Source organism: Microtus ochrogaster, unplaced genomic scaffold (assembly GCF_000317375.1).
Source record: "Microtus ochrogaster isolate Prairie Vole_2 unplaced genomic scaffold, MicOch1.0 UNK43, whole genome shotgun sequence".
Classification (NCBI taxonomy): domain Eukaryota; kingdom Metazoa; phylum Chordata; class Mammalia; order Rodentia; family Cricetidae; genus Microtus; species Microtus ochrogaster.
In genome coordinates this window covers 688,412-704,257 of record NW_004949141.1, presented here as the reverse complement: position 1 = coordinate 704,257, position 15,846 = coordinate 688,412, and the positions used below count along the sequence as shown (strand labels likewise).

The 15,846-nt window shown below is 38.2% G+C and overlaps 1 protein-coding gene across 1 annotated transcript; it reads left to right on the top strand.

Annotated features, from left to right (window-relative positions):
• The first annotated feature begins 607 nt into the window (after positions 1–607).
• LOC101979170 (olfactory receptor 2M3-like) lies at positions 608–1,549 on the top strand. The gene has a single exon (XM_005369003.2). It carries the CDS (start codon positions 611–613, stop codon positions 1,547–1,549), a length of 939 nt encoding a protein of 312 aa, XP_005369060.1. The 5' UTR covers positions 608–610.
• Positions 1,550–15,846: the final 14,297 nt, after the last annotated feature.

Below are 15,846 nucleotides of genomic sequence, written 5' to 3'. Positions count from 1 at the left end.
GTAATTAAATTTTACGAATAACAAAAAAGCTTTGAAAACAAAAGTAGCTATAGTGTTCATAATTATTAAGAGGTGACTGAAAAGATACATGCACATTGAATTCTTCCTCAGACTTGCATTTGGCTTGTATTACATGACTATTGATATGTGCTTTTATGGAATCTTCTAGATCTGCTTACTAATAAATTTGAGTTTAAAATTCATACGAAGTCAGGTATGGTGGTGCATGTACATCTGTAATCCTAACACTTTAGGGGATAAGGCAAGAAAAACAAGAGTAGAAAGTCAATTTTGAATACAGAATAAAACTTTGCACTCTCCTGCTTGCATTTGCATGTGTGTGTGCATGTTGGTGTGCATGAGAGAGAGAAAGAGAGTGCAAAAGAGAACTCAAAAGTAAGTTTTAATCACTGCCATCATGAAGTAAAGTAGCTTATTCCCAAAGACACAATTTTCTCTCTCTCTCTCTCTCTCTCTCTCACACACACACACACACACACACACACACACACACACACACACACAAATCTTTGATGGAAATAATGGAACCTTTCAATGACACATTGTGACCTTTATTGTTTATTCTGTCTCCACAGTGAACATACTCATAATGCAATGGAACAATTGGACCTTCAGCTATGACTTCATCCTGCTGGGAATTTTTGATCATAGCCCTCTTCATACTTTTTTCTTTTCACTCACACTGGGTATCTTCTTCATGGCCATCTTGGGTAATTCTATCATGGTGCTTCTCATCTACTTGGATGTTCAACTTCACACCCCAATGTACATCCTTCTTAGCCAACTTTCCCTCATGGATCTCATGCTCATCTGTACTACAGTGCCCCAGATGGCCTTCAACTTCCTCTCTGGGAACAAGTCCATCTCCACGGCTAACTGCGGATGCCAGATATTCTTCTATGTATCTCTACTTGGAGCCGAGTGTTTTCTGTTGGCATTAATGGCCTATGATCGTTATGCGGCTATTTGCCATCCATTAAGGTATCCTATTCTCATGAGTCCTAAAATCTGTAGTCTCATGGCTGCCTCCTCATGGATTCTTGGTTCCCTTGATGGCATAATAGAAGTTGCAGCAGCATTGTCTTTCTCGTATTGTGGTGCCAGAGAAATACCTCACTTTTTCTGTGAGGTTCCAGCCCTGCTCACTCTTTCATGCAGTGATACCTCGATATATGAAATGATGATATTTTTCTGCTGTGTAATTATGCTTATTTTCCCTGTATCAATCATTATTGCTTCCTACACTCGTGTGATTTTGGCTGTCATTCGAATGTCCTCTGCTGAGAGTCGCCACAAGGCTTTTGCAACCTGTTCCTCTCACCTTGTGGTGGTGGGAATGTACTATGGGGCAGCCATGTTCATTTACATGAGACCCTCTTCTGGTCGTTCTCCCAATCAGGACAAAATGGTGTCAGCTTTCTATACCATCCTTACTCCTATGTTGAATCCCCTCATTTACAGTCTCCGCAACAGGGAAGTGGCCAGAGCATTCTTAAAAATATTATGGATGAACAAAGTTGCAGTGTGAGTTAGTTGGTTATTATGTTCTATTTTTAGCTGTATTTTAGGTAGTTGGGCTTAAAAATTAAAAAAAAAGGAATACTATGAGTTCAAGTCCAACATGATGAATATATTGAGTTTAAGACTTACCTAGGTAAGACAGAAATGTCATATCTTCAAAAGCATATTTTATGTGCAAATTGGTATGATAAAGGAATACATTACAATAGCTTACATTTTTCATCATTGTAGATTTATGGTAACCATAATAAAGTTAAATTCATAAAAACCATATAAAGTTAAATTCATGAAATAAGTTGACTTTTTTATTTTTAAAATATGTCAGTTATTTTTGTAGCCAGGCCATATATTTTTGTGAGTAATAACATCTAACATACAATAAATGCTTTCCCGCACAGTGCTTGCTCATACAAAAAGCTTTGACTGTTTCTTCTATTGAGTTCAGCCTACTTTGAACTTACAATATTGCTAAGAGGAAGGTACTAATTTTCAACTAATTCTTATATATGTATTCAGGTCTAATACTGAAGATAAATGCAAGCAACAATCAACATACAACAGGGACACAACATATTAAGTCTTTAGCACACCATGTATATTTGTAATATAAATATTTCTCTAAAATAATGGAAAATGAGGAGTCGGCATTATTATTATACACAGAAGAGTGAATTTTAATAGAGAGGTTTATGTTTTCTAAAGACTGCATATTTCTTAAGTGCCATGGCACATTGTGATAGTAGTATTTTATCAAAGTAAATGAAATTAAAGAGATTCTTATGTTTCTATTAAAAAAACTGTCATAAATTAACATGAATATAATTAACTTATATTTTATCAAAAATTGTGTGACAGTGTTTGGTGATGTCCATTGTAGTCTGAGGAGGATGAAATGTAGACATTTGCTAAGGGTGAAGTCTTATGCGAAGCTCAAAGTTGTTTATATACACATGATTCTTGAAATAACTAAATTTGTTTGTATCTAAATCACTCTTGGGATTATGTTTCTTGAACATGGTATGCGAGCTTGTCCTCAGGTAATGCTTTGGTCTTCATTTAAATCCTGACAATTAGCTAGATCAAGTCTGGATGAGATGACATCTATATTTGGATCAGTTGAAATCAATCAAATTTTATCTGCATTTCCTTCCAAAACTCACTTTGTTCTGTTTTGTGTGATGTTGAATTATGTAAGCAGTACTAGCAAGTGTATATCATGGGATCCACTGATCTTCCCTTCAGACTGACAAGGTATCTTATAGAACCATATCCAAAAAGACTTAAAAATAGAATAGCTTAAAACTTAAACTGGGCCGGGCAGTGGTGGCGCACGCCTTTAATCCCAGCACTTGGGAGGCAGAGGCAGGCGGATCTCTGGGAGTTCGAGGCCAGCCTGGTCTACAAGAGCTAGTTCCAGGACAGGCACCAAAGCTACAGAGAAACCCTGTCTCGAAAAACAAAAAAACAAAACAAAACAAAAAAAAACTGGCATAAATGTGATGAAATTTTGTAAAGTCCAAATGACTGACTCAATTCAGCCATCAAAACATCCTTTAAAGCCCTATGTTTTCAGTTTTAATGGATTAAAGTATAATTTGGAGATTGATTAAACGTTTCTAATTTCTCCAAAACTTTTAGATTAGCTTTAAAAAATAACCTTCAATGTTCATGGAGTAACTTTCACCACTTGGAGTTCCAAGGCAGTAGGTCTCCTCATGAGATCATGGCAAATAGAAGAGCCTGTGTTCTATTGTGAGTTTCAGTCCATCTTGGGATATAAAAGAAGATCCTGTCTCAAATGTAACAAAAATAGATCCCCAAGCCACCCCCAAGATATGAGTGCACATCATTTACTTGCTTCTCAAATAGCGCTGTTCACCTCCTATCATCGCTAGTCCCCTTCACTTGACACATGAGGATTGGTGATCAAAGTAAGTTGTATATGCTTCTCTCAAGTACCATCATCACCTTCCTGAGCCTCCATGAGCTCAAGCTCCTCGTCTGAGGGTCTGCAGCTTGAGCCACTTTTGTATCTATTGGGTAGTACCACCCCATCCTGCACAGTCCCAGTCTCCACCACTGAAGGATCTGTGGGCTGAGCCATTTGCACAACCCACAGATAGCACTGTTCCTGAGCCCTTGGTTTTCTCCAAGGGAGCTGCCCTCTGTCTCTATTCAGTAAACACAATGGAAGACTCTATGCTGAATGCCTGAGATTCTTACCGATAACAACTACCTCCAGCTCTCTGCCAATACAACCTTGGCTTGTGAGGAATCATATTGAGAAGTTATTAGCTGTACAGAGCATGCCACCATGTAGTCAGAAGTAAAACTTACATGTAGCCAAGCTAGAATCCCTTCTGATAAGACAATAGTGCATCACTGCTGTATGGACCCAAGACTGAAATAAAGCACTATCCTGCGAAAACATTCCAAGTTGTGGTAAGAGCAAATAGAGATTTGAATGGTTATTTAGCAAAGGTTGGAAAGTTGTACATACCAAAACGTACAACCAACCACTTAACTCTAGATGAATTCCTTTTCCAAAACTATACAAAGATTTTGCATGGCCTCTCCAAAAATTACTACTCACATAGTAATGTTCTTTAAGGAAAGCTATTTAGAAGACATAAAGACAATAAACTTGAAATAACAATTTATCAATGTGTTTGAAGAATACAAAAGATACAAACAGATGTAATAATGAAGATTTGAAGAGGTAAACAAACAACTGAATGAAATAAGAAAGAAATTTAAGGATATGAAAATTTCCAAGGCTTACAGAACCCTATTAGGCATTATCTATTTTTATTCTCCAAATGACAAGCAATGCCAAAATAGTTCCTAGTGTACATGATACTTCAACAGTATTGTCTGAGAGGTGGGCTAGGACACTGCTCAGTCTACTCAAGACTGTGGAGGAATAGTAGTATCTCCAATGTAAGGCACTTCTGAGATTGCTTCCCAATTTATAAACATATACCTACTCCTTATGATTAAACATGTGCTATTTTATAGAATAGATGATATGTTAAGCGACAAACAATTAATATACAGTGTGAGAGAAGAGGTTCCTTCAACTCTTATTCTCAGGTGAGTTGTTTTCTATTCTCACACAATGTTGGCTTCTGGACACGGCTGGATATTGTGCATAATATATTATCAAACAGAAATTTAATTAAATTTGTATCCAGAATGCTTTTATTTATTTATTTAAAAAGAAAACAAACTATCTTTTTTATTATACATAACAATCCAAGTTTCCCATCCCCCATCTCTTTCCATTCCCTCCTCTTACCCCCCACCCCTACACTCCCCATCCAGTCCTTAGAGAGGGTAAGACATATTGCTTTGGGCAAGGTCCAAGACCCTCCCTGTTATAACTAGGGTGATCAGGGTAACCATGCCCCAGCCATGCAACTGTCAGCCACATTCAGAGGGACTAGTTTGGACCTATGCTTGTTCCTTCCCTGTTTGGCTGGAGTTGGTGAGCTCCCATTAGCTCAGGTAGACTGTTTTAGTGGGTGTACCCATCAGTGTCTTGACCTCTTTGCTCATATTCTCACTTTTCCCTCTCTTCAACTGGACTTTGGGAGCTCAGTCCAGTGCTCTGATGAGGGTCTCTGCCTCTATTTTTATCAGTTGCTGAATGAAGATTCTATGGTGATATTTAAGATATTCGGCAGTCTGACTACTGGGCAAGGCCAGATCTGGCATTCTCTCCTCTACTTCTTAGGGTCTTAGCTAAGGGTCATCCTTGTGGATTCCTGGGGATTTATCTAGTGCCAGGTTCTTTGCTGACCCCATAATGGTCCCCTCAATCAAGACATCTCTTTCCTTGCTCACATCTCTGTCCTTCCTCCATCTCTACTATCCCATTCCCTCAATTTCTCCTTGCCCATACCCTCCTCTCCTTCTCTTCCCCTTCTACCCTCCCTCTCCCCCGACTCCTATGTTCCCAATTTTGTCACGTGATCTTGTCTATTTTGACATTCCAGGTAGATCTACATACGTTTTTCGTAGGGTTCTCCTACAATTAGTGTGTGGGGCTTGATGTGTGATTTAAGCTTCAGTAATGTTTCTTTTACATATATGGGTGTTCTTGTATTAGGGGTATAGATGTTCAGGATTGAGACTTCATCTTGATGAATTGTTTCTGTTATGAGTATAAAGTGTCCTTCTCCATCTCTCCTGATTGATTTTAGTCTGAAGTCTATTTTGTTAGATATTAGGATAGTTACACTGCTTGTTTCTTAGGTCCATTTGATTGGAAAACTTTTTCTCAGCCCTTTGAGGTAATGTCTGTCTTTGAGGTTGAGTGTTTTTCTTCTATATAGCAAAAAGCCGGATCCTGTTTCTTTATCTATTCTCTTAGCCTGTGTCTTCTTATAGGTGATTGAGTCCATTGATATTAAGAGATATTAATGACCACTAGTTGTTAATTTATGTTATATTTTGATGGCAGTGGTGGTATCTTTCCTTTCTTTTGGATTTGCTGGTGTAAGGTTGTCTGTTGCCTGTATTTTTGTGGGTTCAGTTAGCTATCTTGGGTTGGAATTTTCCTTCTAGTACTTTTATGTTGGGCTGGGTTTTTGGATAGGTATTGTTTAAACTGTTTTTGTCGTGGAATATCTTTTTTTTTCTCTATTAATGGTGATTGAAAGACTTGCTGGATGTAGTAATCTGGGTCTCTGATCTTGCATCTGTGGTCTGTCCCTTAGTATCTGCACATCTGTCCAGGACCTTCTGACTTTTATGGTTCCCATTGAGAAGTTGGGTATAATTCTTATAGGTATTTCTTTGTATGTTACTTTACTTTTTCTTTTGCAGATCTTAATATTCTTTATTTATTTTATATGTTTTGCATTTTGATTATTGTATGGAAAAGGGACTTATTTTTTTTGGCCCATTCTATTTGGTGTTCTGTAAGCTTCTTGTACCTCCATAGGTATATCCTTCTTTAGATTGGGAATGTTTTCTTCTATGATTTTTAATATATTTTCTGTGCCGTTGAGCTGGAGTTCTTCTCCTTCTTCTATTCCTATTATCTTTAAATTTGGTCTTTTCATGGTGTCTCAGATTTCCTGGATGTTTTGTGTTAAGGATTTGTTGGATTTACTGCTTTCTTTGACCAATGAATATATTTCCTCTATAGTATCTTAAACATCTGATATTCTCTATTCTGGTTCTTGTATTCTGTTGATTATATTGCCTCTATTTCCTCTTCATTTGCCCAGATTTTACACAACCAGAATTTCCTCAGTTGGTGTTTTCTTTTTTTTTTCATCTTGATTATTCATCTTTATTTTAAGAACATGGTAACCTATGTTCTCCTTCTTGGCTAAAAAAAAGTAAACAAACAAAAACAGAAACTCCCCAAGCATAAAAACAGAGACAGATGCCCTCAGTTGGTGTTTTCTTTATTGCCTCTATTTCAATCTTCATGTCTTGAACTGTTTGTTTCAAGTTTGATTGTTTTCTTTGGTTTTCTTGGTTTTTTTGTGGAATTTATTAATTTCTTCCAATTTTTGTTTGTTCTTTCCTCCATTTTTAAAGGGAGTTTTTCATTTCCTTTTTAAAGGTCTCCATCATCTTTATAAAAATATATTTAAAATCATTTTCTTCTGCTTTTCCTTGTTTAGGATAATCAAGTATTCCTGTTGTGTAACCATTGGGTTCTGGTGTTACCATGTTGCTTAGGTTGCTGGATGAAATCTTACATTGGTGCCTACCCATCATTTCCTTCAGTTGATGCTGGCAGTGTCTTGGTGTCTCAGTCCAATCTTTGCAGTGTCTGTCTGAGGCTTTGAGAATTGTTCTTGACCTGCTCTTTACTGTCAATGTCTGTGTCTCAGGGAGCCACTGATGTCTCTCTTAACCTGCTCTCTTGGTATCCTCTCCTGATTTGCTCTCTTGGTACTATGCAGTCACAGCTTGTGCTTTAGAGTTCCTTTCTTGATTTTCTATCTTGGTCCAGTGAGCAAGAAATTTTCTTCCTACTAGCTGGCTAGATAAGGTAACTAGTGGGGGAGGAGTCTGGGGTCTTGCCCTAGTATGGAGGGCCTAGATAGTGGGGTGTCCTACTGAGTAGCTAGTCACTCACCTCTTGGTCTTCTCAGTAGTGTATCAAGCTGTTTCTCAGAGTTCCACTGAGGTGTCAGGAGAATAGGTGAGTTTGGTGGCAGAATGTGGCTTGTATCTCATGAGGATCCTGTGGAAGGGGGCGGATATTGGGGCAGCCTACCTGCATAAAACTCTCCTACCAGCTAGCTAGAGAAGCTGAAGCAGTTGGGGGAGGGGCGCAGAGTTTTATTCCACTATGGAGGTCCTAGAGAATGGGGTGTCCTCCAGGTGGCTTAAAACTCACCTCTTGGTCCTCTCTGTACTGTAGCAAGTTGTGTTTTCAAATTCAGAATATTTAAATGGCTTTGAACATTTACATATGTTTTCTAGTGAAGCAGTAGTCAAAACTTCAGTCATAAATCTTCGGCCATTTTTATTCATTAATTTCTTTTTTCAGTTTATCATATATAATTTCAATTAACCAACCTGTACATCTCATATGAGGTTCAAAATAAATGCACTTTTTAGTGATTAAAAACAATCCTTTTTATTCTTTCACAGCACTTAGATAAGTTTAAAGCAGATCTGCTGGGGAATGTCCTTTGTTCAGTGGATTTTGAGGTGCTGGACCAGTTTAGGCATGGCCTTGAGTAGCCAAAATTTGTGTGATTGCTCTCTCTGTCTCTCTCCACTCACATCTGGTTGCTGGACTCCATTCCTGTTCCCCATTCATACAGAGGATTGTGATCTGTGAGTCTCTCCTTTAAATAAAGAACCTTCTGTCATATCCAATTCATAGCCAGTGTGGGATTACTTTGTGTTCTCCTTCATCTGGCCACCCAAAGTGGGAATGAGTCTATGAATTAAATCAGCTGGTGTATTTCAAGGATGTGTTGACCTCAGAAAGGAAAACAGATATTCTACATTGAGGAAGGGGGCTTTGCTCTCGTTTCCACAGAAGAAAAGCTATGGATACCATCAAAATTAATAAAGATTCTGTTGAGACAGAGCCCCACATTGGAGCACTGGACTGAGCTCCCAAGGTCCAAATGAGGAGCAGAAGGAGGGAAAACATGAGCAAGGAAGTCAGGAATGCAAGGGGTGTGCCCACCCACTGAGATGGGGAAGGGGGGGCCTGATCTAATGGGAGCTCACCATGGCCAGGTGGACTGGGACTGATGGAGCATGTGATCAAACCGGACTCTCTGAACGTGGCTGACAATGAGGGCTGACTGAGAAGTCAAGGACGAAGGTACTGAGTTTTTTATTTTATTTTATTTTTTTCCTATTCAACATTGTTGCTGTAATTTGTTTTCCTTACAGATCCTTCTATCTCGGGTGACATGTTTCTTTTCTTCAGATGCCCCTATGTCTGATGACGTAAAAACTTTGTTTTCTTTCTTTTTTTTTCCATTTTTTAAATTTTTTTTGTTGTTGAAAAAAATTCCCGCCTCCTCCCCGTTTCCCATTGCCCTCCCCCTCCTCCCACACATCACTCCCTCTCCCCACTCCCCTCCCCCTCTCCCCATTCCCCTCCCCCTCTCCCCACTCTTCTCCCCTTCTAAGCATCGGATGAAATCGGACTCTCCGAACATGGTGGACAATGAAGGCTGATGAGAAGCCAAGGACAACGGCACTAGGCTTCGATCCTAATGCATGAACTGGCTTTGTGGGAGCCCAGCCCGTTTGGATGCTCACCCTCCTGGACCTGGATTGAAGTGGGAGGACCTTGGACTTCCCGCAGGGCAGGGAATATGGACTTCTCTTTGGACTGGAGAGGGAATGGGAGAAGAACTTTGTTTTCTTTAGCAGTAATAAATACTTCTATGACTGCCCATTAACACATAGAATGAACTGCTCTTGAGAGCAAATCATGATGAGGAGAGGACCTTAGATCTAGAGACTGCAATTTTCTCCCAAGTCATTCTCCGGGAGTAGAACTTACTAAAGATTTTAGCATGCAGCTGTTTGTACCCACAAAGCAAAAATATGCACGTTACTTGAGATGTGTTGATTCACTCTTTCCCTTGCCCGGGCCTCCTAGGCACTGAGTTTTGATCCTAGTGCATGTACTGGCTTTGTGGGAGCCTAGTCTGTTTGGATGCTCACCTTCCGAGACCTGGATGGAGGTGGGAGGACCTTGGACTTCCCACAGGGCAGGGAACCCTGAATGTGCTTTGGACTGGAGAGGGAGGGGGGAGAATGGGAGGAGGGGGAAATTTTTAATGGAAAACTAAATAAATAATAAAATAAAAAAGAAGAAAAAAGAAAATCAGAAAAAAAGAAAAGAAAAGGAGAAATCTCTTGAGGAAGTGATATGACAGCTCATCCACAGAGATGACAATCATACAGGTGGTTTTAAAAAAGCCTCATAAGGATTGGGTTCTGTTCTTGCCTTTGCAAGAAAATAGTTATCTTCAAAAAGTCAAGAAACTCTGGACATCTAGATGCCTAAAGAGAAAAAGATAGCTATCCAGAAAAGGTTACTGAGCAAAAAGGAATATAACTTATGAGGACAGGTCATCTGCAGGGTAAAATCTCTGAGCATATATGTTTTTCTCTACTACCCAGTAGAATAATAGGCTCACTTAAAAATGAAAGCTGGTTTAGGAGTTGGACAATGGCTATTGCTCTCTATATCCGAGCATGTTCTTAAAAGAAAAAAATCAGATATTCTGTCTCTTGTCAGGAGCCATCTGGTATGGGACAGAAAGAAGTAGGAATTTAGGAAAAAATTTACTTTTCTCCATATGTATTTTTGTCTATTTCATACCTTTCATTGAATATATATCTGTATGAATAATGTTTAAGTTTTCTACAATGAACAATACATTTTTCTGCAGTAATCTTTGAAGGTTCCAGGAAGAATATAGGGCCCCACAACAAGGACTCCACTGGGTTGATATGATGTGATCTTGATACTTTAAGATGAATTTTTGGTACCAGCTGCTCAAGATGATTCCAACTTATGTTTCTGAAATGATGTACCTTCTTGCAACTTTCTGGACAGAACTCCAATTAGAACTTCAGAAAAACCCTATCAACTACTCAGAGACTATTTGCAATTATACCAGACAATAAGCTTGAAACTTAATCATCATTTCAGTTTTATAGCATCATAGAAAGAACATAGCCCCTATGACAGCTCAAAGTAATTCTAGATGATGACAGCCCTTCTCCCAACAAAATTTGTCCTCAGGATTAGTGTTATCAATTAGGGGTTGATTATAATGGGCATAGGATTGGAAGTTGGGTGGAAGTTTTATAGGCTCAGGGATTTCATGAAAAAAGGAAATTGAATGGGATAATAGGTAGATTAGTGTGAGATTACTAACACTCATAATAATAGTGAGTAATATATTTTGTATATTGATATAATTTTAAGATATAACAATCATATTGCACTAAACACTTCTACCTTTAATCAAGATACTTCTACATTTTTTACATTTTGAGGTCTTTGTCCTTATTTGCTGCACAGTTGTTTAAAGATTGTTTAATATTCTAATATGACATATTAGTCTAGGCTATATAGGTTATATAGGTCAATTAAATAATTACATATATATATATTAGTCTAGGCTATATAGGTCAATTATATAATTGAATTATAGGTCAATAGTCATTCATGTTTGCCACACTTAAAGGTAGACTAATCAGGTTCTTTAGATACATAGAGACTGAATTCTTCATAGATAGGTAATATTCAACCATTTCAAAGAACTCCAGAATATGGCATTTAAATAATTTATGGTTCTGTTGACTTGCGACATGATTGCTCCTGGCAGCACTGAACTATTCCGAAAAGAATTTTGAACATTGAAGATACTCCACTTGGATTTTGTTTTCTTTTTGCAGAACTGGCCTTTGGGCAAGGAACTGCCCATACCTTTACCACTGACAAAATACACAGTGTCTGGGACTGGACAATCAGGATACAAGAAATAAACTGCTAAATCTTGCCAAGACAGGGTAAGATAGTTTTGAAAATTTTCCTGCCTCTGAAAATGGTCTATCAGTTACTTTAGGCCTTAGCCAAAGTTGGTTATTCTAATGTTGCAAATGAGATTTTGGGTGATTGACCAGTTACTCAGTTGTCTTTGTCATTTACAACACATTTTGTAAGCTGCTTGATTGCACTTCCTGCCTACTCAAGTAATATTATCTCCCTTCTCAGGTCTTTGATGTGGGTGAAGACTAGATAGTTGTAGTTACTTTCCTGTTTTGATTTAGCCTAGTCATTTCTAGTACAAATATTAGATCCCTTAGAATAGAATAATTATTGAAACATTGAGCATATGTTTCTTGCTTAATATTGTTTATGCTGGTTGTAATTCTAATATTTGTAATTGATATCTGTTCTTATTGTATATAGTTTTGCATTGATTTTGGAACTCTCTCATTTAGAGATGAAATGGGACGTGCTGGGGAACCTCCTTTATCTAATGGCCTTTGAGTGACTAGACCAGGTTGGGCATGACCTTGGGTACCAAAATGATGCATGGTCTCTCTCTCTCTCTCTCTCTCTCTCTCTCTCTCTCTCTCTCTCTCTCTCCTCTCACACTTGGATGCTGGAGGACTGTGAGTCTCCCCTCTAAATAAAGAACCCCTTATTTTGCCTAATCCAGACCTAGAGTGGTATTACTTTATATGCATTCTCCTTTAGATTATTTTACTAAAATCTAGACAAATATTTATAAATCAGAATGAGTAAATAAGAGAAAGCTATTGAATGAATGTCAGAATGAGATATATAGTGTTGATGTGGTAAGATTAGTTGATAGTTATTTGTTAAATGAATGAAAACCTACCCCTAAGGATAATGAGGCCACCAGAGGGTGCTCTGATCCAACTCAGAAGTCTTAAGAGATGTCAAATTAATTGGTACCTACACATTGCTCACTGGCCCATTACAATCTCAGTACAACTGCTTCTTCCCATGGGGTAAATCCTTTGCACAATCTGATGATGGGTCTGTCTGCCAATAAACTTATTCTCAGAGTAGAGTACCGTGTAACAGGAGGTGAGTTGTAATAGGTCATGTTTACATGATTCACCACATAGTCATGTTTAGATGATTCACCACATAGAAGAGAACCTCTGGATGTGAGAAAATACTAATTATACCCTCTCAATTTAAGAATGAGACTTTGGATGTTTGAACAGTGATCAAGTGTAAAATGAACTAGCCTCATTGATACCTTGGCCATGTTGACTATGTGCCTTATAACCAGCAGGGGGCACTATGAGACAGTCTGTGTTGATAATAGACTCTAAAGAAAGTAATGTCTGTTGAGGTGCAAGAGGCACAGAGAACATCAAATAAATAGGGCCAGGAAAGAAAGCCACCATCAGATATAACCAAGGATGTTAAAAGCTGTAAGGGAAAAAGACAAATCACATATAAAGGCAGGCCCATTAGACAACACTCAACTGGCCGGGTGGTGGTGTTGCACGCCTTTAATACCAGCACTCAGGAGGCAGAGGTAGGTGGATCTCTGTGAGTTCGAGGCCAGCCTGGTCTACAAGAGCTAGTTTCAGGACAGGAACCAAAAAGCTACAGAGAAACCCTGTCTCGAAAATCAAAAAAAAAGCTTCTCAGTCTGGACAGGAATCTCAAGGTCCAAATCAGGAGCAGAAGGAGGAGGAGCATGAGCAAGGAACTCAGGACCGCGAGGGGTACACCAAACACTGAGACAATGGGGATGATCTTTCGGGAATTCACCTGGTCTTGGTCTAGCCTGGGTCTGAAAAAGCATGGGATAAAACCGGACTTACATAGCGGACAATGAGGTCTACTGAGAACTCAAGAACAATGGCAATGGGTTTTTGATCCTACTGCACATACTGGCTTTGGGGGAGCCTAGGCAGTTTGGATGCTCAACTACTAAACCTGGATGGAGGTGGGCGGTCCTTGGACTTCCCACAGGTCAGGGAACCCTGATTGCTCTTCAAGCTGATGAGGGAGAGGGACTTGATCGGGGAAGGGGGAGGGAGATGGGAGGCGGTGGGGGGGGGAGGCGGAGATCCTTAATTGAATAATAAAATTTAATAAAAAAAGATAACAGTCCACTTTTCTTTTATATTTTTTACTAAGCATTTAATTTTAATCAATTAACACATAGACATTCAACATTATGGGATTAGTAAAGGTACAACACTGGTTCCATTTAAAAATGTGTTGGATCTACAACTATTACTTACATTGTAAATAATAGCATAATAAAATATATAGATGAGATATAATCAAGAAGAAATCTAAAGTGAGCATGGCACTAAAGGGAAATGAAGAGATATCAAAACCTAAATGAATACAATTTAGGGTGTGTGTATATGTATGGTGTGTATTTTGTGTGTCTATGTGCACATATATGTACATGCATGTGTGGGTGGAGTGGTATGAGCTCATATATATGCCAGTGTAGACTATATGGTGACACAGTATGCCTTCCCCTATCATTTTTCACCTTATTTTTTATTATATTTTTATTATTTAATACAATCTTTAAAACTTAAATATATTTCATCCCATTCTTCCCCTCTCCTAAATCATTCAAAATCCTCTTCCCCCCCATTCAACCAACACAAAGTTCTTTCTCAAAAAGTATACAAACCTAATTCAACAAGACCCCTCCTTACAAGCAAAAAATATATAATAAAACCACACTCAAAAAGAAAACAAACAAACAAACACAAAACTGTAATCAAATAAAAGCATACAAATGCCATGAAATTCACTATATTTTGGTCAGCTATTTCTCATCATGAGGCCTATCCTGGAGTTGTTAATTTCCCCAGTGTCACTAAATTGAAGAAAACTAATTTCCCATTTTCCAGTAGGTATAAGTGACCGCTCAGTTGTTAATTTTAGCCTAATGACTAGGTTTTCATTTGTTCACTAAATTATAAGAAGATAAAACAAAAATTATTACCTTGAAGTTGTACAAAACAAACCAACAGAAGGAAAAGAGCCCAAATGAAGGCAGAAGAATCAGAGATTTGCTCATGAACACATGCAGGGATCCCATAAAAATATTAGTTATAAAGACCTAATATATATGCAGAGGACCTAGTACTGACCCATTAAGGCCCTGTGCATGCTACTTCAGTTTTGGTGAGTTCATAGAGCTTTATTTATGTTGATTTAGAGGTCCTTGTTTTCTTGGTGTTCATTACCCTTTCTGGAACTTACATTCTTTCTGCCTCCTTTCTTTCAGAAAGGAACATATTGTCATATTGTTCCATGAGTTCTGAGGGAAGGATTTTGCCGGAGACAGCTCATTTAAGGCTGAGTGTTGCAAAGTCTCTCATACTCTATGTAATGTCTGTCTATTCATCTCTGTATATCTTCCCATCTGCTGTAGGAGGAAGTTTCTCTGGTAATGGCTGAACAGGCAATATTCTATGAGTATAGCAGAATATCATTAGAAGTTGGTTTATTACTATATTTTCTCTCTTTTATAGACCAGTATTACATGATTTTATACCAGGTCCCTGGGCTACCTTGTTTCAGGTTCTCAATCACACAAGCAGTATTGGGTATGGATTTTATCTCATGGAGTGGGCCTTAAGTCAATTCAGTTATTGTTTGGGTATTTAAAAAAGCTTTATATCACCATTGTCTTAGGATATCTTGCAGGTATTATACCATTGTAGATAATGGTATTGTAGATGACTTGATGTTTGTATTTCTCTTTTGAAAGCACACAGAGTAGTTTCCTGTATCAAAGATGATGGAATATAGGGATGAACAATCTATGAACACCAACTTGACATTTCCATGTTTAATGAGTTGAATGGGTGTTGTCTCCAGGAATCAGGCCTTGTTGTTAGTTTCTAGAGAGCAACTTATTGTCCTGGCAACAGCTTGGGTTGTTTGGTTATTCCTGCTTGGTCCCTTTGGCCAATAATTCTAGATGTAACCCAGTAACATTATTAGAAGTTTCATTTGGTGGCAAACGATGCACACTTGGGACTCTGTTTCCCTCATTATTTGTTGAATTGATTTAGATCAACCTCATATATGAATATATTTTATTCTACTGCATTAGGTTTCTACTGTATTAGGTTTCTATACTACCTCTCAAATGCCTCTTAATTTTAGCTGTATCCTTTTGTATTTTCCAACCCCATCATTCCTTCCCCTCCACACTTGGTCCTCCTCTATATTAGATCTCTCTTTTATAATTAGATCTGTCTGTTATACACAATTGGAAAATGTAAAAGAAATGGACATTTTTT

Bases quoted from the DNA above. Each gene is read 5' to 3' on its own strand.
- LOC101979170 (XM_005369003.2), top strand. From the start codon at position 611: ATGCAATGGAACAATTGGACCTTCAGCTATGACTTCATCCTGCTGGGA.